The sequence below is a fragment of the Chamaea fasciata genome, unplaced genomic scaffold (genome assembly GCF_029207755.1).
Source record: "Chamaea fasciata isolate MVZ Bird 193981 ecotype frontalis unplaced genomic scaffold, bChaFas1.0.hap1 SCAF_1, whole genome shotgun sequence".
Taxonomy (NCBI): Eukaryota; Metazoa; Chordata; class Aves; order Passeriformes; family Sylviidae; genus Chamaea; species Chamaea fasciata.
Genome location: NW_027094086.1, coordinates 131,609,789 through 131,631,582, shown reverse-complemented (window position 1 = coordinate 131,631,582; position 21,794 = coordinate 131,609,789). Strand labels below are relative to the sequence as shown.

At 40.6% G+C, this 21,794-nt stretch overlaps 1 protein-coding gene across 1 annotated transcript in view; it reads left to right on the top strand.

The window, feature by feature from the left end:
• Positions 1-3,290: 3,290 nt before the first annotated feature.
• ZNF804B (zinc finger protein 804B) overlaps positions 3,291-21,794 on the top strand; it is a 224,211-nt gene continuing 205,707 nt past the window's right edge. The window contains exon 1 of the mRNA XM_066187688.1: positions 3,291-3,458. Coding sequence (XP_066043785.1) covers positions 3,306-3,458 — 153 coding nt within the window. The 5' untranslated portion in view covers positions 3,291-3,305. The remainder of the gene's footprint in view (positions 3,459-21,794) is intronic.

Here is a 21,794-nt window from a genome sequence, read left to right as displayed (position 1 = left end):
GACAATAAATGCCAAGTAATCTTTATTAATGATAAAACAAGTTTGTAAACTGAGAGGATATATGAACTGGAGAACCTTTCATTATTCTAATCATCAACTCTTTGTGACAGCTGACCTGCTTCTCTACTTCCTTGCATCTTGAAAAGTCACTAACACTTCTGCAAAGAAAGCATAATGTTCTGAAAGGTAGTATTTTTCATCCACTGTGCTCAGCTGAAAATTACTTTATGAGATCTAAGTTAGTGAAGGATAGGACCCAGATGAAAGTACTAATAGTTAAGGCTCATATTTCTACATGACCTGTGATGAAAGACAAAAAGGTGCTGCATCTCCAGAGACTTTGGGGAATGTTCAGGGAGTGATATAATTAATAACTAACCATTCCATTTGACAACTCTTAATCTCATTTTCTCAGACTTGCGTCCTACAGATTATTTATAAATTAGATTGGTGGTCATAGTAACTATTCCCCTGAGTTTGCAAAGTGAAGGGAGCCCAAAATGACTTCTACTTTTCACAGCAGGGTCAATTGAGCACATCATCCTCCTCAGCAAGATAAAATGAATACTGTGCAGTCTACTCTGGGGAAAATAATTTCTGTGTCGTACAATACTAGTACGAACTGGGGAAGACTCTGTAAGTTTAAGGAGGAAAGTATTGACCCTTAAATCTATGGCAAAGCACTTGCACCATTTCAACTTGTGCTGAATCTCCTCTGCAGGTGACATGGCCAGTCTGACCACCTGGCTACAACACACCATCATGTATCTCTAGCCTATGCACATGGCCTGGGTCTTCTGCACCCTCTCCCTCACCTTGTAACAGAGCATCAGCAGCCTCAAGGAGCAAAGGACTTTTCATGTCTCTTCACAATAGAAAAGGAAGGGAGACCTCTATGCAAATGGTTGAGATGAGATGTAAATTCTCATTCTGTTTCTATTCTGAGAAACAATAACTGCATCATAGAGAAGCAAAGTTCATTTCATTGCCAAAGAGAAAAGGTGCTTGTCTTTACTTCCAGATACATATTCAGTTCAGAGAAAGTTAAGCTGCAGACCAAAATTCTTGGAATTTATGAAGATAATACTTTTATCTTAAACAGGTTTGCAGAGGAATAATTTCAGGAAGAACTTGCAGGTAACAAAATATATATGGCAACAAGAATAAATTTCAAGTCACTCACATAGCTGTGACTTCCGTGACTTGTAGGCGAAAATCATAAAAGCTCCTTTTTGCCACCAAATTAACAGTGGACTACTTTTATTTTATCAGTACGGTATCACAGTTTCTCAAATTCCATTTACAATGCAATTTCTTCCTTCAGAAAAGTCCTCCAGAGGTCTTTTGCAGGCATTGTATTACTACCAGGCTTCAAAGACTGATCTGTACTGATTCATGGGACTGTTTAATCTATGATCCACAACATCCTTTGGCAGAGTCCCACAGCTCAACCACACATAATGCGAAGAGCCAAATCCTTTCATTTATTTCATGCCTCAATTTTACCAACTTAATTTGACCCCCGCCTAAAAGATTTTTTACATTGCAAAACACTGTGTAATGGTTAACATATGGATATTCTTAATACATGATTTCCACTTGTGGTTATTCCTATTTCAGAATTATTATGCTTTCTTTATAATATTGTATATTTATTAATAAAATATATAATATATTTGATGATTTATATATATGTACATATACACATATGTAGTAAAACTTAATATGGTATGTGAAACACTATACAATGCTGCATACTAGAACTGTACTACACTATTTTACATAAACAGTCAAAAAATAACATTTGATCTGTCATGACCTCTTTATCAGTTTGGTGGATTGTGTGAGATTTTCCTTTTATTTACATTAGGTTCATAGAAATAAAGCTCTTGAGAGACTAAAATTAGAATGATTATGGCTTATCAGTTTCATTCATTAAATAACTGAAAGCATATGCTTTTAGGAGATTAAGTGAAAAAACTGGAGCAATTCTTATCTGCAGTTTAAAGCAATCTACTTCGAAGAAATGAATGATCTGCAGGTGACTACTTAAGGCTGTGTGATTTATTGATTTATTTTATCGACTTAGCAAGCAGTCGAGCAGAGACGATACTTGTGACCTGATGAGAAGAAACTGAGTCTGCACAAGCGGGTCCGAGGTACCTCGCACCTCTCTCTTGGAGAAGGGGAGAGGAACAACCTGTTCCAGGTATTTAGTGGTGGAAAATTTTCATACCTGGGATTCTGTGTAAATCACTGAGTTGGTAAATGACGCCAAGACCTGAATTCACGCGCTCTCAGCGGGGACGATGGAGACAAGCCCAGGCACAATCCGGGGGGTGTCCAGTCAGCCCGGCAGCTGCGCGCAGCCCCCCCGCAGTCCGGGGCCAGCCCGCGTTCCCACCCGGCGCAGAGATGCTTCCCGGCACCGCGCCTGGATGCCGAGTGTCTGTGGCGTTCACATCCCTTGCCCGGGACAGCCCAGGGGATAGCGGAGGGGAAGGGGGGTGAAGGGATGCCGGGGACAGGTGGAAGCGCAGCCAGAGGCAAGCGGGGAAGGGACGTTACCTGTCGACATCGAGGACGGGAAAGTTGGGCGAAGAGAAGGAGGGCGGTCAGCGCATCCCGCCGCCTTCCCCCCCTGCCGGCCGCTCCGCCCGGGGTCGCTGGGGTTGCTCCCCTCCCCGCGGCGGCGAGGGACAATGTCCTCCCCCCGCCGTCGCCCCCGCTCCGGCCCTACCCCTCCTCCGCCCCCCTCGCACCGCCTCCCCCCCCCGCCGGCGGAGGTGAGGCGAGGCGCAGCGCCGACTGCGGCGGCCGTACGGGAGGAGTGGGGTGGCGGGGACCGTGCGCGGCGGCCGGCTGCATCCACCACCCAGCCCGGCGCTGGGCACAGCCATGGGGAGCAGCCGCCGCTCCAGCTGCCGCGGAGAAACTCCCCTCCGGATGTCGGCTGCGGGTGGCCTGGTCTGAGCAGGAGGAGGGAGAGGAGGAAGGGCCGTAGCAGCGGCGGACTGTGCAAGTTGCGCTCTGCCCTTCTTCTCCCCGGCCCGTCTCCCACCGGCGGAGCAGCATGCGGACTGGCCTCCGCGTTCCCTCAGATGTGCTCTGGCTGCCGCCACCTTCAGTGCATCCTGCTGCTGGCAGCGCTCACCCGGGCGCTGGATGAGACGGGAGCAGGGAGATCGCTGCTGCGGTTCCGCCCGCTCCTTCATGCGGGCTTCTGCTCCGGCGGAGCTCGCACCGCCGCCGCGGAGGAGCCGGGCTGCCCTCCCAGCCCGCGCCCGCCCGCCCGGGGGGCCCGCATGGCGTGCTACCTGGTCATCAGCTCCCGGCACCTCAGCAACGGGCACTACCGCGGCATCAAAGGCGTCTTCAGGGGACCGCTCTGCAAGAAGGGCGCTCGCTCGCCGGTAACTGCCACCTCCTCGCCCCCTCCCTCACTTGCCCCCCGCACGGTAGGAGCGGTGCGGGCGGATGCCCACGCTGGGGGCGGCCGGCGCGGCGCGGCTGCGGGGTGCGTGGGGCGTGGGGCGTGGGCACCGGCTCGGTCCCGCTCGGCGGGACCCCGGCGTGGGCGCTGCCTCTCCGGGCGGCTCGGAAAAGTTTCTCCGTCGGCGGCTGCCTGCGCGTGGCCGCGGGGACGGGGCTGGGGGCGGTGCTGGCGCTCGGCGGTGGGGCGGGGGGGCGGCTTAGCCGGGGTTATCCGTGGACCGTGTCTCGGGCTCGTGCCCAGGGAGAGGTTAATTTCGGACGCTTTGGTGAGAAGTTGGAGGCTGGTAGAGGGAAAGGCGCCGTGTCGGCTCCAGGTGTCGCGGTTTAGTACCTTGTCCGAGGTTTTGACGCGGAGGAGGAGGGAAGCGATCGTCCTTGTGTTTTCGTCTGCCGGAATTGCGAGTTTGCGGCGCGTTGTGAGCTACCTGTCGAGACAGACATCTAGGTAGAACACGCGAGAAGTTTGGGGCGGTCCTGCGGAGACTGCAGACCCGTCGAGCTACCCTAGACGGTGTCCGTGAGTCGCTAAAGGCGTTTGGTAGGGGCGAGCGGGAGTGCTGCGCTGCGGGGCCAGCGGGTGCCGGCGGAGCCGCCGAGCCGAGGTGCCCAGGAGGCGACCATGCCCCGCTGCCTCTCCCTCGCTCTCTGTGGTGGTTGTGGTATCGTGACAGTCGCGACCCAACTTTCCCTGTCACTGTGCCGGTGTCAGTGTGTGACATATGGAGGGGTACGGACCCGCTACCCGCCAAGCCGGCCTTGTACGAGTACCACGGACACCTTGAGCCCACCGGTGGGATTCCCTGGGCTTCGGCAATGCCAGGGTGTGACCCGTAACACACCTGCATCCTAAATACCTTTCGGGAACTAAAGTCTGCTTTCTCTTTCTTGACTTTCAATGACCAAAAATGACACACATTTCACTATGCTTCCAAAATCCCTTCTGTGTTGAGTGCCAGCGCTCTGATAGAGCATCTGCAGGTCCTTCCCTTGTACTGCTGTGTCTGTCGTGTGCAATATAATATAACTGCGCCCCAGGTATCATCGATCAGTCATTGGCTGAGCTGTGGTTTGTGTTCTCTGACCCACGGTGCTCATTCACTTTCCACTTTTGTGTGTGGAACCCCCTGAAATGCAGACAGCACTTACTGAGGTCTGTGTTCAAAATTAGGTCAAAAGGAAAAGATCTAAAAGGGGAAGAAGCTTGATTGTAAATACTTCTGATTTAGTAGAACTTTATCAACTGATTTTCAAGTTGAGTAGTATCAGAAGAATGGGAAGATATTACCCTCCAAATGCTGTGTTCCAAATCCTTCACTTTCCAATTTCTTTCCCTTTTTAACTGCCGCACCACTCCTCTCCATCTAAATACTTAACGAAATAAATTTGTCTGACTTGACTAACAAATCATCATTTTAAACACAGTTCCACTAACAAATAGTCATTTTAAACATAGTTCTGCTACCGGGTGGGCGTAATTTTTGTTTATATGTAAGTAAGAGAGAAGACGACCAATGAAAATTGGTTCTCCTTATTCTTTAGAGGTGTATTTTTTTAAAAGGATTTTGTTTTAAATTAAAGCATTTTTGTCTTAAGCCAACCATCTAGGGTTTAGTGGGAAAGGGAAAAAGCTACTAAGTCAAAAATAAATCTCAAGTCTCTTTCACTGTACAAAAAAGTTCTTTCATGTGAGCTTTCCAGAGTTTGAAAAAAGTAGCAAGGACACTTTGTATTGCTTTTCACTAAGACTGAACATCTTGTTACCTAAATTTGTATTACCAGGAGTTTGTATGGTTTATACGTTTAGAGGCAATTTCTACAAAAAGGACTGAAGTTTCACAATCCCTAGCTTTCATTCTGAATTCTTGAAGGAAAACTTTTATTTCTCTACATATATTTATTTTTAAAAAACAATTTCTTTGTTTTCTTTTGCCTTTTTTTGGTGGTTAGTCTTCGAAGCTAGTTGGGCTTTGAGGTCATAGGCTAAACCCTTTGGAGAGGGAGTGTTGGACAGCTCATCGGAGGAAAGGTGCGTGATAAAGTTTTATTAATGCTGGGTAATTGTAGCTCTGTAACTTTTTCATGTGTTTGATATTTTGGACTTACTATTGGATTATATATGCTTTTTTCCTATTTTGATACGGAAGTTCAGCTTTTAGGTGATAAGTAAAGGATGCTCAGTTGGCATAGAGGATAATAGTTGGCTATTAAATACTGAAGGCATGTGTCTACAAATTTATAACTTTCCAGACCACATCCTTCTTGCTAATCAGTGTGCATAAAGTTGGGAACAGTGAACAGCAAACAACACCACCTGGATACATTTTCCATTATGGATGTGGGAGTCATGCATATCTCAATATGCATTTAGTATTATGCATTATATTATGCATTTAGTATTGATTGAGGTAGTAAATTGTTTTAAACATGAAAAATGCCCCACACAATGCAAACTCTGCAACTCTTGAGGTAAACTTGGGACCTCTTCTTATATTTAAGAAAGAAGTCTTAGGCAAGTGGCATTTATTTGTATTCCCTGTGCTGTGCTTTTATTTAATCTCTCCTGATTATAACTTTGAAAGATACAAGTTATGTCTTGCAGTCATTTTTAAAATGTTGAATTGGAAGCAGCCTTGAAGATTTGATTTTATCATTTGTACTATTAAACAATCTTCTGTTTGTACACTCTGAGTGATCTTATGCATGAGTCTATGTAGCCTTTAATGGATAACATGTACCTTTCAATATTTAAAGTCTTCTGTATTAACAGACCATGAAATGTCAGTAGACTTAAGGCTATGCTTTAAGAAATGAGAACAGTGGTGAATATTTTAAATACCTTTATCAAATTTCATGGTTTTATGAACAAGGATTTTTTTCAGTCTGGGTGTTTATATAGCATTTATTTAGCATAATTTGCTATTGTGCCAGAAACAATTCTGGCCCTTCTTCCTGGGATGCAGAGAGACTTTTAGCTGGAGCAGTTCTAGTTAGAACAAGATATGTAGAACTACAAGGATAACACACTTTGGGTATGTAATGAAGTTGTCGGGATGTTGTCATAAAATCCTTTAATAATTTTACCTTTCCATTGCCCACTTTTACATATTGGAGAAGGGACTAGCTATGAATATCATGAAGTTAGTAGTAGTGAATTCAGAAAGATTGGAATTAGAAGCAGTCACTGGTGAATCCTTTATTGGTGGAGTCTGATGGAATCACATGGGGAAGGAAATGCTGAGTTTGAACATGATGGCAACATTACTAAGGACAATGGACAGTAAGCCAATGAAGGAAGCTGCTTATTTTAGAGGCCTATTTCTGTGCTTTGAGATTTTATATTTTATCTGAAAAGTTATATTCAGGAGCATATTATGAGCAAATTTTCTATCTCTGAAAATTGCTGTTTAAAAAAATTCATTATGATACAGAGATATTACTTACACTTCAGAGTGATGATATTGTCTACGGGATTTTTGAGTCCTGAATAGATTGCATTGATCAGTGTACTGGTTTTACTTTTTGAAGTCGTGATAGATAATGCTGTCATGCTCACCTGCAGCTGAACCTGCTCCGAGGTTTACTGCCATGCCTCACAAGCCTGGTAAAGCCAACACTGAAAAGGACTTGCCTGTGAAACTTTTAAAGAAACTTCTAGGATACAGCAGAAAATGGTACTGGGAATTCAGCAGATGGCCCCCTTGCTTCTGAATCATTTCTAAGCCAAGGATGTTATTAGGGTGCACTGTTCTGCCTGTGGCTTTTTAAGATAAGATATAAACAACGTCTCGTTTACTACTCAGTATTTAAAGATCCCTTTGTATTTTGAAGGAAATAGAAGGCTCAGAAGACCCAGTGCCTTAGCCAATTTCTGACTTAGCTAATTATTTTTCTTCCGTTGTTCCCTGCAGCTTCAGCTGAATACAGTATTTTTCATGTACTTCTCTAAGCTGTTTTCAAATAAAGCTGTCAAGCAGCTGTTCTGTTGCACTTGGTGCTTGCCCGAGTTCTTTAGGTTGTTGGGGATGGCAAAGGCTTCTTTTCTTTTACAGAGTTACCTTTGAAAAAGCACAGCTCTTACCCCATGTCTAGAGGCTCCAATCTAATTAAGTTCATTGCAGGTACTTGAAAATAATGACAGTTTAGTTGATACTGAGCCATAAGCAAGCTGTTTTAGCACTAAAGCAAGTATAACCAGGACTGAGTAGCACCTTAGCACTCTCTGAAGCAGATAACAACACAAGGCACTTGGAAACTTTGAAAACTGAAGTGAGCCTGAGGACTGAGCGACTGTAAACAGAGAACAGGAAGGCCATGGCATGGGCAGCTGTCTCCGTCTGCCTGAGATCAATGCTAGAAACACTGGCATAACCAAGTCTGCCACAAAGTGACAGTGTTGTGTTTGCCATCAGCCAGTGGCAAACATGCGCCAAGCACAGTTGTCAGAAATCAGTTTAATGGCTAAGACATGATGGATCTATCATGTGTGAAATACGGTTTAGGTGACAGCAGGTTAAAGGAGGATCCACCATATATCTGCGTGATTACTAGAAGACCAAATAATTTGTGGGTTTCTGACTATAAACAAGTCGTCCTTTAGCACTGTGACTGCACTCTCAACAGTACTGAAAGCAGAGAGGAAGGTATGCTGGGGCATTACAAGGAAAATGCATGGAAAATAAAATTTAAGTTAGGAAATATAGTTCAAAGTGACCAATAATACACCAGCAACTCTAATAAATAATTCTTCTACAAAAGGAAGAGGGGAAAAAAAAAATCCCAACTGCACTAACAAAATTTTGTGGAAAGAAAAAAAAGGGAGAAATCATAAAGAAGATGGAAAATGGTACTTTCACTTTTCTGTGCCAAAAGGCACTGGCAGCTGCCTCCAGCAGAAGTGGCTGCCTGCCAGGGGGGATTCTGTGCACTCTTCTGAAAGCTGGGAGCTGGCTTAGAGAGGTATCTGCCTTACACAGACCGAGGGCAGGCACTCCTGCTAAACCGTTTCTGATCTCATTGATTCCTGGCACTTTGTGTCTCAGAGTGGGCTGAGTGTTTTCTACCAACCCTCCTGCCTCCACTGTGCTGGAGAATATGAGCATTCCCCCACTCCACCTTACAGTGACCTTATTTCCTGATTTCATGGTTCCTATTATGACACTTTTTGTGCAATTCTGCAACGTGTGAGAGACAGAAAGGACTTCCAGAAAACGGGAATGTGCTTTTTGCCACATGTGGTCTTGATGCTCATGCCTTGTGTTAAACCTGGGTTTGTGGAATATATCACTTCTGAGCATATTTTGATTCTAATTCAGTGAGTGGGTAACACTTTGTATATAGCATTGCAATTAAATTTAATCATCTTCAACCAATTTCTGCTGGGGCCATTTCCTTCACCTACAATTAGCAGTAATGTTAAACAGGTGCTTTATGTCTGACAGCACCTTTCCAGCATTCTAATATTCTTATTGGTCGCTCAAGTGAGTTCATAAACCCAGATCAATTTCTCTGTTATTTTGCATTTGGCAATGCTTGTTTGTCCATTAGTTCCAGAATTATTGCCATTACAACTGTTTACATTCTCACTTTCAGTTCATATGCATTTCACTCACCCAGAGCATAGCGGTTTAGTGAGTTGTCATATTTTATTCATTTTTTTAAAATTCTGCACTGTGTACAAATTTGAAAATGAATGTTGAGACCTAGTGGCTGTGAAACAGGTGCTCCCTTGGATGGTTGGTGGAGCTATACCCAGGCTCTAAGCATTAAAGCCTGCTCCTCTGCCTCTTCAGCCCTTTTTTCTGGACTCTTCCCCACATGTGCTGTCCATGGCAAGCACTTGCCTGGCTTTGTTGGGGAGGATGCTCCAGTTCCTTCCTCTGTCTAAATGAATGTTTTGTTTTGACCATTTTACAACTAAATAAACGGAGTAACTTCATTTATGCAAATGCATGCGTGTGAGATTAGATTCCTTGAAAAGAAAACTGTGGTCAAAAAAAAAAATTCATCATCTGAATCGACTTACTCCCTACCAAAGCTTTGCAGAAGTCTCCTGTAAAACATCTCTAACTGGAGAAAAAAAAGAAAGCTTTCAAACGCTAGCAAGAATACAGGCATTTTTCCCAACTTAAGTTTTTTTTTTCTAGTGGACTCTATAGCCTTTAGCTACAATGTTTGGGGCTCTTTAGTTAAGGTCTTGTTGTTATTGTTTCGTTGGTTTGGTTTGGTGTCTTTTTGTTGTTCGTTTCGGTTGGGTTTTTTGGTTTTGGGTTTTTTTGTTTTTCATAAAATGAGAGGAACTTCTGTTAAGTCTTTTTATTACATCACAGCTGATCATTTTAGAAGACTCAGTCATTACCTGCAAATGTAATTTTACTCACTTGTCCTGGGGAAAATGTTGACTTCTCTGTGGAAAAAAAATAAATTCATTCAATATGTTTCTTATCTGCCTACTGTAATACTTTTATTTTGAAATGCCACTGCAGTACACTGAGAGGTTTAGTTTTACTTCTTTATGTGTCTATCCATGAAAAACAGTGTATCACATTTGTTACAAAACAGCATAAACTGTAAACCCTCTTTTAGAGCTCAAGAGTTAGGATCTTAGTATCTAAGTTTTGTACACCTACCATGGTAAAAAAAATATTAGGAATAATTTGCACAAAAGGTCAAATTAAATTTATTACAACATCAAGTTAATGTTAAAGAGAAGTACAGATTCATGCATGCCCTTGATGGAACCAGAATTCCCAACATAACATGCAGTACCATTAAAATCCAGTTTGACCCTCCCAAGAATTAAGCAGTCTTCACTGGAGAATAAGCCTCTTTGCAAACATATGTTGCATGCAGCAGTCTATGCATTTAGACATTTCTGAATAGCAATAAGAAGTTCCTTTGAAAGAAGTTTTTAGCATCCACATTGACAATTGTAAGCACTGTTTTTTGAAGATTCAACCTGCTCTGCTCTTAGCTTTTGGACCTTCCAAAAGTATTAAAAGGATTTATGTTGATAATCTGCATAGGTGATATGGCTACTGCAAATTAGAGCCAGATATCTGAAGTTCAGTCCTGCATTTCTGTGTTTTATGTGGGCACATATCACGGCTTGTCTTGTACAATCAACTAAAGTGCTCGAGTATCAAGATTAGTCATGGGGTGTATGATACACATACCTGAAAATGCTCTTCACTATGCAGAACACATTGTTCTGTGCCCAGTCATAAGGCACTTTAACAAGAGCTTTTTTTTTTTTTAATACTAGACAAAATTTATGTGCATACTAGATAAGATGTAAACATCATCAAAGTTTTGTCCCAGTTTCATAGTTATGCATAATGATAATTGGCAAGCTGGTTCAAGTAAAGAAATAGAACTATTGCTGGGAGATTGCATGCAGCCCTGAAACAATTCATACATTAATCAACTCTAGTTGATATCAATTTTTCAATTGATGTTTTCCATGGAATCCATTCTGAAGCAGATTTAGTGCTTTTGTGTCAACAAAAATATTCTATCAGTGTTCTGCTCAGACTGAACTAGAGAGCTGTATTTGGTGTCTTTGGGAATATTCTCAGTTGTAATCAGCTGGCTGTAAATCTGCAGCCCTCATTTCCAACTTAGACTGCAACATGTGAGGAAGGCTTGTGAAACTAGATTAGAAAGTGTAAGAGAGTTCCCTAAAATACACCCTTTGATAGCAAAATATTTGCTAGATTATATTTTGAGGTTTAAATTATAAATGAAATCTGTATGAATACTGTGATCAGAGAGTCTGCTAGAAAGACAAATTCTTATAGTTATTAAGGTGTTCTGAGTATTTTTTTCAAAGAAAAGTTTTCATATTCAGATATTTATAGCTCCAATTTTATTAGCTTTAGTGGGTTTGAGAAGTAACCGGTACAAATTGTTCGTCTAAAGCAATCTTCATTTTTCTGTGCTAATCATTACATTTTCAGTTTAAGTATGACTTCTGTGAAGTGTGTAAACTCTGACAATGGATTTTATTGGGAGATCTAAGAAGAAGCAGAATGGGTATAATGATTCCACCCCTTGTTAGACACTGAAAAACTGAGTTATTGTCTTGATGCATTGAGCCTGCTCTTGAGCCCTTGCCTTGGAATGCAAGAAGTTTCTGGTGATGTATTACATGCTGACAGAGAATGACTCTGCAGGATCCTTGCATCGGTTGTCTGGTGAATATTGTGGTTCCAGTGCTGGCTAAGGTGAGTGGTCGGTGGACTGGATGATAACAAGGATTTCTCAGTGTGGGGAAGGCACTGCTCACTTCCAGATGCTGCACTGATGGCTCCTCTGTGCTGAGAGGCATTATGGTGTAGGTAGGCAATATCCAGGATTCCCACAACCCACGTGGGCACAGGTCTGTGCCAAACAGCAGCTGGGAGGCACAGAGTCATCTCCTAACAGGGAGTGGCTGCCTGCTCTGATGGGCATGGATCAGAAAATATCTCGTAGCTATTGAAGACTAGTTCAGGAAATGAAACTAAAAACGCGAGCATGTAGGTCCCTGTGGAAAACAAACTCACAAGGTGATGTGCATGCAAGTAGTTTGTGTGTACCAAATAATAAATAAACATCCCATAAATGTCACTGAATACATATGCAGCTTCTCCAAGCTATCTGAATGCTTAACTGCTGTCCTTACAAAGCTGTGCTACTGCTCTTCCTATATAGAAGTCCCAGGCTGCTCTGTTGTATACATCTACAGGATGCACACTAGGGTTTTTTCCCCTTCTTTAGTGTTTCAATATACACGTACATCACTTTAAAGAGAAGACAGCAAAACCCATATGAAAAAATAGTTTAGTCAGACAACTGAAGATAAATCAGGCTGGTACTATGATTTCAGTTTTCATTTGAATGATAAATATTTCCTCAGCCATTAAATATGGAAAAGAGCCAATATAAGAAACAATGTTGGAGATGCTGCTTATTCACAAATAAGCATCACTTTTAAAAAGTTCTTTTTCTGGGAGTGAGTGATAAGTTTTTGTAATGACTAATAATGGAAAAATCACAGATTTGTGCTCTTTGTTGCAGACATATTCATATTCTACAAAACAAAAATTACATTGAAATAAGTATTGAATATGTAAACTGGCTGATTTTATACTTTGTTCATTTTCTGCTGAAGACCTATTTATAACTAGTGTATTCTATACCATGTGCAACAGGAGATTCTTATTGTGTATATATACTGCACAATAGGTATGTTTTATTGCTTAGCATTATAATAAACATCTTTTATAAGTTAAATTTTAAAAAATACAGATCCAATATTGTGGTTATTTATCTCGAAAGTAAACCCTTCCTGAAAAATAAACAAAAAATGACCTTCAAATTTATTCCCTCCAGGACATGTCTTATTTGAAAATGATAACACTTGGTGGAGAAAGATACGCCTTTCATTTTGGCTAGGCTAATAAATCTGTGCACTGGGCTTTTTATTATATAAAGAAGATATGATGACTTGAAATAGAGGTTTGTGTCCATATGCCATGTTATTACTTTTAATGGAGAAAGGATAATACTGCAAATAAATTCATTGGGGTTTTTTCTTTTCTTTTACCAGCTCTCAGCTGTTTATATTGTTATTTCTTCACCTCAAAGAATCACTGATGTTGTAGGTGATTGAATTTGATATCTATGGGTTGTGGAATCAGCCTTTTAATATTTATGTTGATTTGCATACATGACAGCTTTCATCAGTAAAGATCATTATAAACAGCAAATTGGAAGAAGTTAGAAAATTCCTTTCCTTGAAAGGGATTTAAACAAGTTTACAGAATGACTTAACAGAGCTTGTATAATCTTCACAGTCAATAAAACCCAAAGGCAGAGAAATGTGCTTAATATCTACAGAAAAAAATATTTTGTTTCCACTGTGTATTCTTGAAGACTTGCTCTTTAAGCTATAGTGAATGAGGCTTACTGGATTTGTAAATTTAGAAATATTCCAGTAGAAAAACAGTTTTCAATGCCTTTCTTTTTAAATCTGGAGTTCATCTGTAAACTTCTGTTATAAGGACATTGAACACCTATCCCTCTACCGAAATACAGTTCCTTATCCCAAACATTTCCCAAAATATGTCTTGTAGTAATATTTTTCCCTGATGTTCTGAATAGCACTGTCAGAAGAACAAAATTATGATTAGAAAAGTACTTGAAACATGTAATTTTGAAAACTATTTTAACTGCTGTGATTTATTATTGTACCAGGCAATGCAATAACCTTTGATAATTTAAAAAAATAAATTCCAAACTCAGCAACAGCCCAAGCCATCCCAAACCATGCCCTCAAACATAGCAAAATAATCAGCATGTGAGATCACCATGAATTGATGAGTCACTGACAGCCTTTCTTCCTATGTCTGCTCAGGTAAAGTTCAGATCTTGACCTTCTGCTTGCCTGGGAGCCGTTATAGAAACCCAAATGAGCTTCCTGGTGGCCTTTTAAGAGTTATAGCTGATTAAGTAATTGTAGCACGTTATGGTGAAGTGTTTTAAATACTTGAAGTCTTCTGAGCCTCTGCCTACAGAAAAAAGGTGTGTCTGTTCAAGTTAATATGATACAAAAGAAAATGTTCCTTTTTATCATTGTTAGGGTACTTCTGTATGTTTATTCTTCTAACCTCTGGCTAATAAGGATGGTGACTGCAGGCATTAGGCATTAGACAGCCTTAAAAAGATTGATGCTTCTGATTGCAGCCCACTATAGGATAAATTGTAGGGTTCAAATCTCTCACAGAGTTAAAAAGGATATGTGGTATCTGAAGAAACATAAAGGTGTCAATTTTCTACTTGATGGTACTAATATATTTTGATAAGATCTGCATATTAAGAATGAGCCTTCAAATACAGTGATTTAGTACTGCAGTTGTACACTACTTCACAGTGAGGAGAACAAATAATAAAAATGTGAATCCTTGCCTCTGCTCTGAAGGACAGTGAACAAAGACTTGTAGGCATTACAGCTGGCAGGCGTGGAGAGGACTTGGTTTTCAGAAGTGACTGGCAAGAGGAATGGAAGGGGGACAGTAAATGTGAACAGGGAGGTTAATTGCAAAGTAAATGAGTTTGCTAAAGAAAGCACTGAGGCTCAGATCCTTAAAGGCAGTGTGTGTGTATTAGTAAACAACACCAGGGACTGTGCCAGGCATTGGAACTTAATCAGCTGAACAGTGAAATTGTGAGCGTTGTTTCCAGTATGTTTGTGCTGTTGAACAAGTAGCACTGGCCCAAACATTTCTTGGAGAGAGTTTGGGAACTAGGATAGGGCAGAAACATTAACATCAGTGCAGTTTCGATTCCGAGAGAAGTTAACAGCATTGATGAGCTGCTCAGTGACAGGTAAAAGCCTCCTTTTTTTAACTGACTTTGAAATCCTACTCTTGTATGGAACTGCAAACCACCTGCAAACCGCTCAGACATTGTTGTTCCCAAAACTGTAACAGTGTATTCAGAGAATGGTGGGTGTCATATCTCAAAATCGTATTGGGGGGCATGAAGGAAAAAACCCCAGAATTAATGGCACTGCTAGTGCTTGAACCAGTTTCTGGGCTCTTTTCAGTTACTGGAATAAGTGCAGCCTGGGCTCCAGCTCTATCAAGCTCTGCAGAAAATAAGACAGTATCTTGGGATGTTGGGACTTCTGAAGATTGAAGGGTAGTGGCTGGATCTCCTGACAGCAGTCTGGTGGTTGGATCAGATGAAGTGGCTGGATTTCCTCACAAATCCCATTACAAATCTGTTTCGTGCTCCTGACAGAAGGATTCCCAGTAAATGTGATATGCATATGCTGACTGGAGGAGAGAAAGTTCAGCTTCACCATTCAGGCAGCAAACTTCAAAGATAAAGAGCAGATGAGAGAGTATTGGTGAATCATAATGAGTTTGGAGTACTTTCTGTAGTTTCTTCAAGCATTCTTAAAATTCACAGGAAGCAGACATGCACAGTGACTGTTCAGGGTAGAATCTTAGCGTGTGTAAATCAATCTGTTAAATTGATTGCATTTTCTAAGGCTGTTTTATGCCAACAGGATTTGGTCCTCAGATTTTATTTAGATTTTGTTTAGTAAGTAATGTGGCTAAAGTTAGTGAATATTAGTTTCTAGGACCTCCCAGGTGGAAGCATCACTGTGATTCAATCACAGAATTTCAATTAAAAGGAAAATGCAACTGTGCTCCAAACATAAAACCTTGTGTATTTTTGCTGGACTCTATAAAGTGACAGTCCTTTCTCTATTACTGAAACACAAACAATGCTGGTTAAATACAAACCATGCTGCTATAGCAAATGTATTCAAGCAGTTAATATAATAATTCTTTTCTCTTTATGGAGCACATCTTTGATTTGCACACTTCCCTGAGATAACACACACAGTTTGACTCAGAACTTGCTGCTACATTCCTTATCCTCATAGCAGGTAGGTGTTCATTTAGAAGGACAATTATAGGTTATTCACTCTAGGATGGTCTTATACTAGACATTTTATCCTAGTAACTTTGGGGCCATTTACTTTTAGGATCCAGATTTCTGGTTGAAATGAATCACATCTTAGTAAAAGACATCTATAAATCACTTTTTATCTTTCCAGAAGAGAAAAAGCTCCACAGAAATTGGTTGCAGTTTTTGCTGGATTATAAATGCAGAGCAGTACACTCTTGAAATGTGAATTAGCGATCAGACTAAATATCTCAATAGTAGCTAATATTAATCCTAATCTAGTATTATCTTAATATCTTAATATTAAACTAATATCCAATTCTCTGCTGTTACAATTTTTGTGCCTGAGTGACTAGGCAAGTTACCCAGTTAACCTCAGCTGTTGGCCTAGTGAAGTGATTAGTTTCTTATGAAGGGCGTCACTTTCAGATTAAATTTGAAGTCTAATGCATTATCCTTTATTAATATAAAATGGGTTTTCTGGATTTGTATACTTAGCTGCTATGTTAGGGATTTCTATTTATTTTCCTTTAATTACAGTGTTGTGATGCTGTTAATTTCCTCTAACATAATATGTACCAGAAACTTGCCAACAGTCATTATCTGTAATGCTGCCTAAGGAAGAATCCTGCACTTTAATGGCTTTAGTGGGATCCTGTCCTCTGATAAAACAGGAGGGCTGGCATTTATTTCCACATAAGATGTGTTTCTTCACAGGACAAGAGAGTTGCTGTGCTGTTTCAGTCCTGCAGGTGAGTGCACACCAGGAATGCTGTGGGAATCTTTGACTGCAGGTCACTGAGTGCTGGAAAGCTTTTGGGCTTGGTGCTTTGCTGGAATAAAGGGATTCACCTTTAGGAGGTGTTACTGCTTTCGTGTTACTGATGGCACCATTCAGCAAGTGAGAGATCTACTCAGGTTGTCTTGGTCTACTGCCTGAAGGTGGTAAATATTTCCAGTGTGATTTTAAGTCTGGGAAAATGACATCTGTGGGTATGCCAGAGGGTTTGTGAGACTGCTTCAGTTTCTCCATCTGGGGTGGATTTATGTGATGACTTTCTGCTGGTCCATCTCTTGGTACATCTTCTGGCAGAGTTACATGTGTACTGTGTTGCATACAGGGCAGTGCTCTCTGTCCAAAAGTTCAGGAGGAAACCAGCATGAGAATAATGAGAATGGAAGGGTGAAGGGCTGGGTTGCTTATCCTGCCAGAGATGCACTTGGAATTTGTCATGGTTCAGCAGCCAGGGGATGATGTGAAGAACAGCCTTGGGAAGGTGAAAGAGAAAGGGAAATAAAGGGGAAGCAAAATATGGGAAAACATTTTTTTTTTCCCATTGGTTTAGTTTCCATAATGCTAGCAAGCTAGAAAAAAGGTATTTATCCATGGCCAAAGGTATGGAACAAGATAGCAGATGTAAAATAATTGACACAAAGAAGTACCAGCTTTGGAAAGCAGAATTTTGGCTTTTTTGAATGAGGATATTTTTGCTCTCCCTGTAGCTGGTTAATGAATTGGACCACAGCTTCAGCTGGAAATTAAGTCAGCTATTTCACTGTGATATTCAGCCTTCTGGCACTGGTTTAATCCCACCCCCAAAGCAACTGAAACACAGATACAGATTACATAGGATTTTAGTTAATATATGTGTGCTTACTCTGTGTGTATATATAGGTTATAGGCAATGTGATGGAAGTAGGGTTGGTTTTAGTATGCAGATGGGTGAACTGCCTCCCTTGCATGACTGTAATTCCAGTGTTTTTATTAGTGTGTAAACTAAACTGTTGCTCTTTTATCACCGTGAGTGTGTTTATCACAAACTACAAGCTGAGAAAATGAAGCTTTTGTCAGGGAGAAAAGAGTTCCCCTCTTCAGGTATGGTGCTGAGAATGGTTTTGAGTAAAGGAGGGAATGAATCAATATCTTCTCTAGTTGCAGGACCACAGCTTTTCGTGGTAGATATGTCCCTAGGAAGCGTGGTTTTTAGGCAGGCATGTGCAATAATTTATGTCTGAGCCATTTGTTAATATTGGCAAAGTGTCATGGGTGCTCAAGTGCTGATGGCAGGCTGGGGACAGGAAGGCAGCAGTGGGTTGCTGCTTCATCCCTGCACCAAGGGCTGGAATTTTACACAGCAAGAGGTCAGAAAGGTACATTATTTACCCCATAACCAGTACAGGAATGAACCTGTGCTTCTTGGAGCTCTTTCAAGGAGTTTTACTGAGTTCATCTTTCATGATTTTCAGCAAAATCTCTTGAAAAAACATGTTTATAGAGCATCCTGGCTCCCATGCAATTACTCTGCCATATGCAGTGGCTCATCTTACTCATGCTATGAATGTTTCATGCTCCCAAGGGGATTCAAGAGTAAATACAACCAGAAGTAAAAACTTAAAATATCAAATTAATTTTGTGTTATACACACAGAGTGATGGATAATGTCAGTTCAGGGCTTGATCCTGCATATGTTGAAGTTGAGAAGATTTCTTAGTGTTATTTTGGTTTATGATTGGCACATAAAGGTCTTGATTTCTTTCTAGTTGTATAAAACCCCATGTTATTAAATAAGTACAGGCATAGCATATTAACAAAAAACAATGGCAAATTAGGAATACTTCAAGTTTCTCCATAAGGAATATAATACAAAATCTGTAGCAGCATTTTTTATTTTCATGGAGAAAAAATACATTTGCAATCCTATAATTATGTTCTGGAACAGAAATTCAGTCAGATTACTTTCGGGTCATTATATTATCTGTGTTAGAAAGTGGTAATTGGGGATTACTGAGTTTCTATCAGGTTTGGCTTAGCAGCAAACAAGGTTAACAAAAGTGGTTGTATAGCTGAGTTAATTTTAAATGATCTTTCAGGCTGAGATATTAAGGCTGAAATGCCTTTAAAGGAAGCTAAATGGGGCTTGTGTTCTGAATGTGATGTGATGTATAATTAGATTTCTCCTACAGAAAGGTTAGAAGCTGTAATCCAATATTCAGAATCAACAGAACTGTGTCTTTTTAAATTTAGAAATATATAAAACTTAATACAAGTTGATTTCAAAGATTTACATGCATGTAAAGGTACTGGATTTAAAACACGGGAAAGTTTGGGATTATGCAGGATATTGTAAGTGATATGAGTCCTTACTCTGGATGGTTGGGCTATTAGAGTGTGTGTTTGGGCATTTGGTATCATTATGCATTAAAAATAAATATGTAGGGAAAATGATTTGGGTGAAGGGCTGTTGCAAGAGCACACCAAACACTAGTCATTATAGCACTCTTAAAGACTGCTGTACCTTTGCTAATATTTTGTCATTTTTGAAAACTGAACAAGCTTAACACATTGCAAAGGTTGGTTAATTAATTTATTGAGAGTTTTTTTGATCTATAACTGACTATGTCTCTCTATCCTTAATAAAGGGATTTTTGCAATTTTTTTTTTCTTTTGGTTCTCTCAAAAGAAGGAAGGCTCAAAATGATGGCAGTTTTAGCTCCAAATTTAGGCTAGCTTCTTTTGGCTGATTATTGAAATAGGGTTGCTGTGTTCTCTCATGAATGGAGAATGATGTCTTTTTCACATGTATGCTTCCCATGCTAAGTCAGCTTGAGTTAAAGTTGCTGAAGGTTCTATGACAGAAAGAGCTTTGAACCTAAATTCGATTTTAGCTTTTTTTATTGCAGCCTGAGGACAGGAATAGGACATGAAGTGTTTTCACAGAATACGAGAAATTTTGTGGACAGTTGGCCACCTTCCTTTCCTTCTGTATTTATGCACTAATATGATAAAAAAATTACATGCAGCAAGCCTGGAAAAGGGAAAGTCAGAAGAAAAGGAAGATTCCAATGAATTTTGTATGAAGGAATTCTTTCCCTGTTTCCATGTGTCTCCCTGGGAAGCTCCAGTGCGCTTTGCTGTCAGCGCTCGCTGTGCCAGGGGTCAGTGCACAGTGCACACCCACGGCGGGTGTCTGACAGGGAAGGGCAAAGAGCAGAAGGTCAGGACAGGAAGGCACAAGGAGGCAAAGATGACCATGTCCCCTTCCTCCAAGAGCACCTGTGCAGACAGGACTGCACAATGCAGCAGCAGCAGTGGTTGAGAAGCTCCTCCATTGATCTTGAAGGGAAGTACGGGGCAGATGGAAGGGGCCTGTTTATGAACTGCCTGCAGGAAGTAAAGGGACACTCCTTGAAGTCAGGGGAGATTAATGTGCATGTAGGCACTTAACACGATCCAGTTTCTAAGCCACAATATCTAACTACTGCTGATGTCTTTACAAGATATAAAAATAGAGGAAAGGTACATTTTCACAAAAGCTAGGGAAGATGTGATCTAGTATTCTCTTGATAAAATGTGATACTATTACAGGAGAAGGAAAGGAATGTGTGTAGGGAAATTAATGTTTAAATTAAAAATATATATTACATTTCCATACATTCATTTTATGTTAATATTAACAAGACTAAAAATTTATCACATTAATATTATGAGAACAGTGTCAGTAATTTTTGCCTGGGTCCAGTGGTAGCATATCTGTGATTCACTTGACACATTTTGGCTCTGAAAATTTTAATCAGATTTCATCCTTTTCCAGTCAGTGAAACTTCCTGTGCACCTAAATGTCTAGCTGGTACTTGACTTTTGAGAAAAATAATAATACATCAACCTGAATAAATGAGAAAATTCTAGCAGAACTTAGGTGTTTGTCACCTGTGTTAAGCTCAGGTTAATTTAAAAATCGCAGGCCACTAATATTGTTATTTATTATTCAAAATAGTTATTGTGAGAAGTCAGTCTTAAAGCAGCTGTCTTGAGTTTACAAGGTGAGGTGCAGTTCCAGGCTGGGGCCTTTCAGCACGTGTCCCTCAGCCTGGGGCTGTGCTTGAACTCGGAAGCTGCAGTTGCACGTGGGATTCACTTGTGCAGGTGCATTTAACAGGGAGTGTCTTTGAGCAGTTTGCTGGGCGAGATCATATGGAGGGGTAGCATGTGATTGTTCCTGACCGTATAGCATAATTTTGTGTAATTATTAAAAAAAAAAAAATCTACTCCCTCTTAATCAGTAGGCAGAAGAGAAAGTAGTTAGATTATATTGTGTTTGCATGAGAATAAGCGAAGTGTTTTTTAGAATCTACCAGAATATTTTTTTGTTGTTGTGATAGGCTATACTTTATTTCCTCACCAAAACAGTAAAAAAAGAGAGTAAATATTAATGGGCATTACAACATGTAAATGGATTGTTCACGTAATGCTACATGACACCTATCCTGGAAATGAAAGGACAGGGGTATATTTTCTAGCGTTATATCCTTAATTCTGTCATTTATAATGATAGGAAAGGTAATGAAAACTACTTGTTGAAGACAGCTCACAAAAATGATAAGTGAGAGGAAATAGATGACACATTGGAAAGAAGAATTCCTGGTAGTTAGAGATGACAGAGGAGGTCTTATGTGCACCATCTATTGTGGTTCTATGCCTGCCTCCTGGATAACTTTAGCAATTCAATTAACCGATATGAGCCTGTGTTTCATCATCTATAAAGGTAGATTATACTTACCCACCTCACAGCATCTTTATAATTGATTTTCGTAAAGTGCTTTAGGATTCTCAGATGAAAGGCACTATACTAGTGTCAAGTATTATTATTATTGCTACTAGTAGTAGTAACAGTACTTGTCATTTATACTGCTCTTGCCTGTTCACGATGCTGTAAGTAATGCATTCCTGCAGTGCCTCTGTGAAGTAGGTACATGTGTGCTTTTAGACATGAAGAAATCAACATCTAGCTTTCCCATTTTCACAATGTTCTTAAGATTTTGAAAAAAAAGGTGAAAAA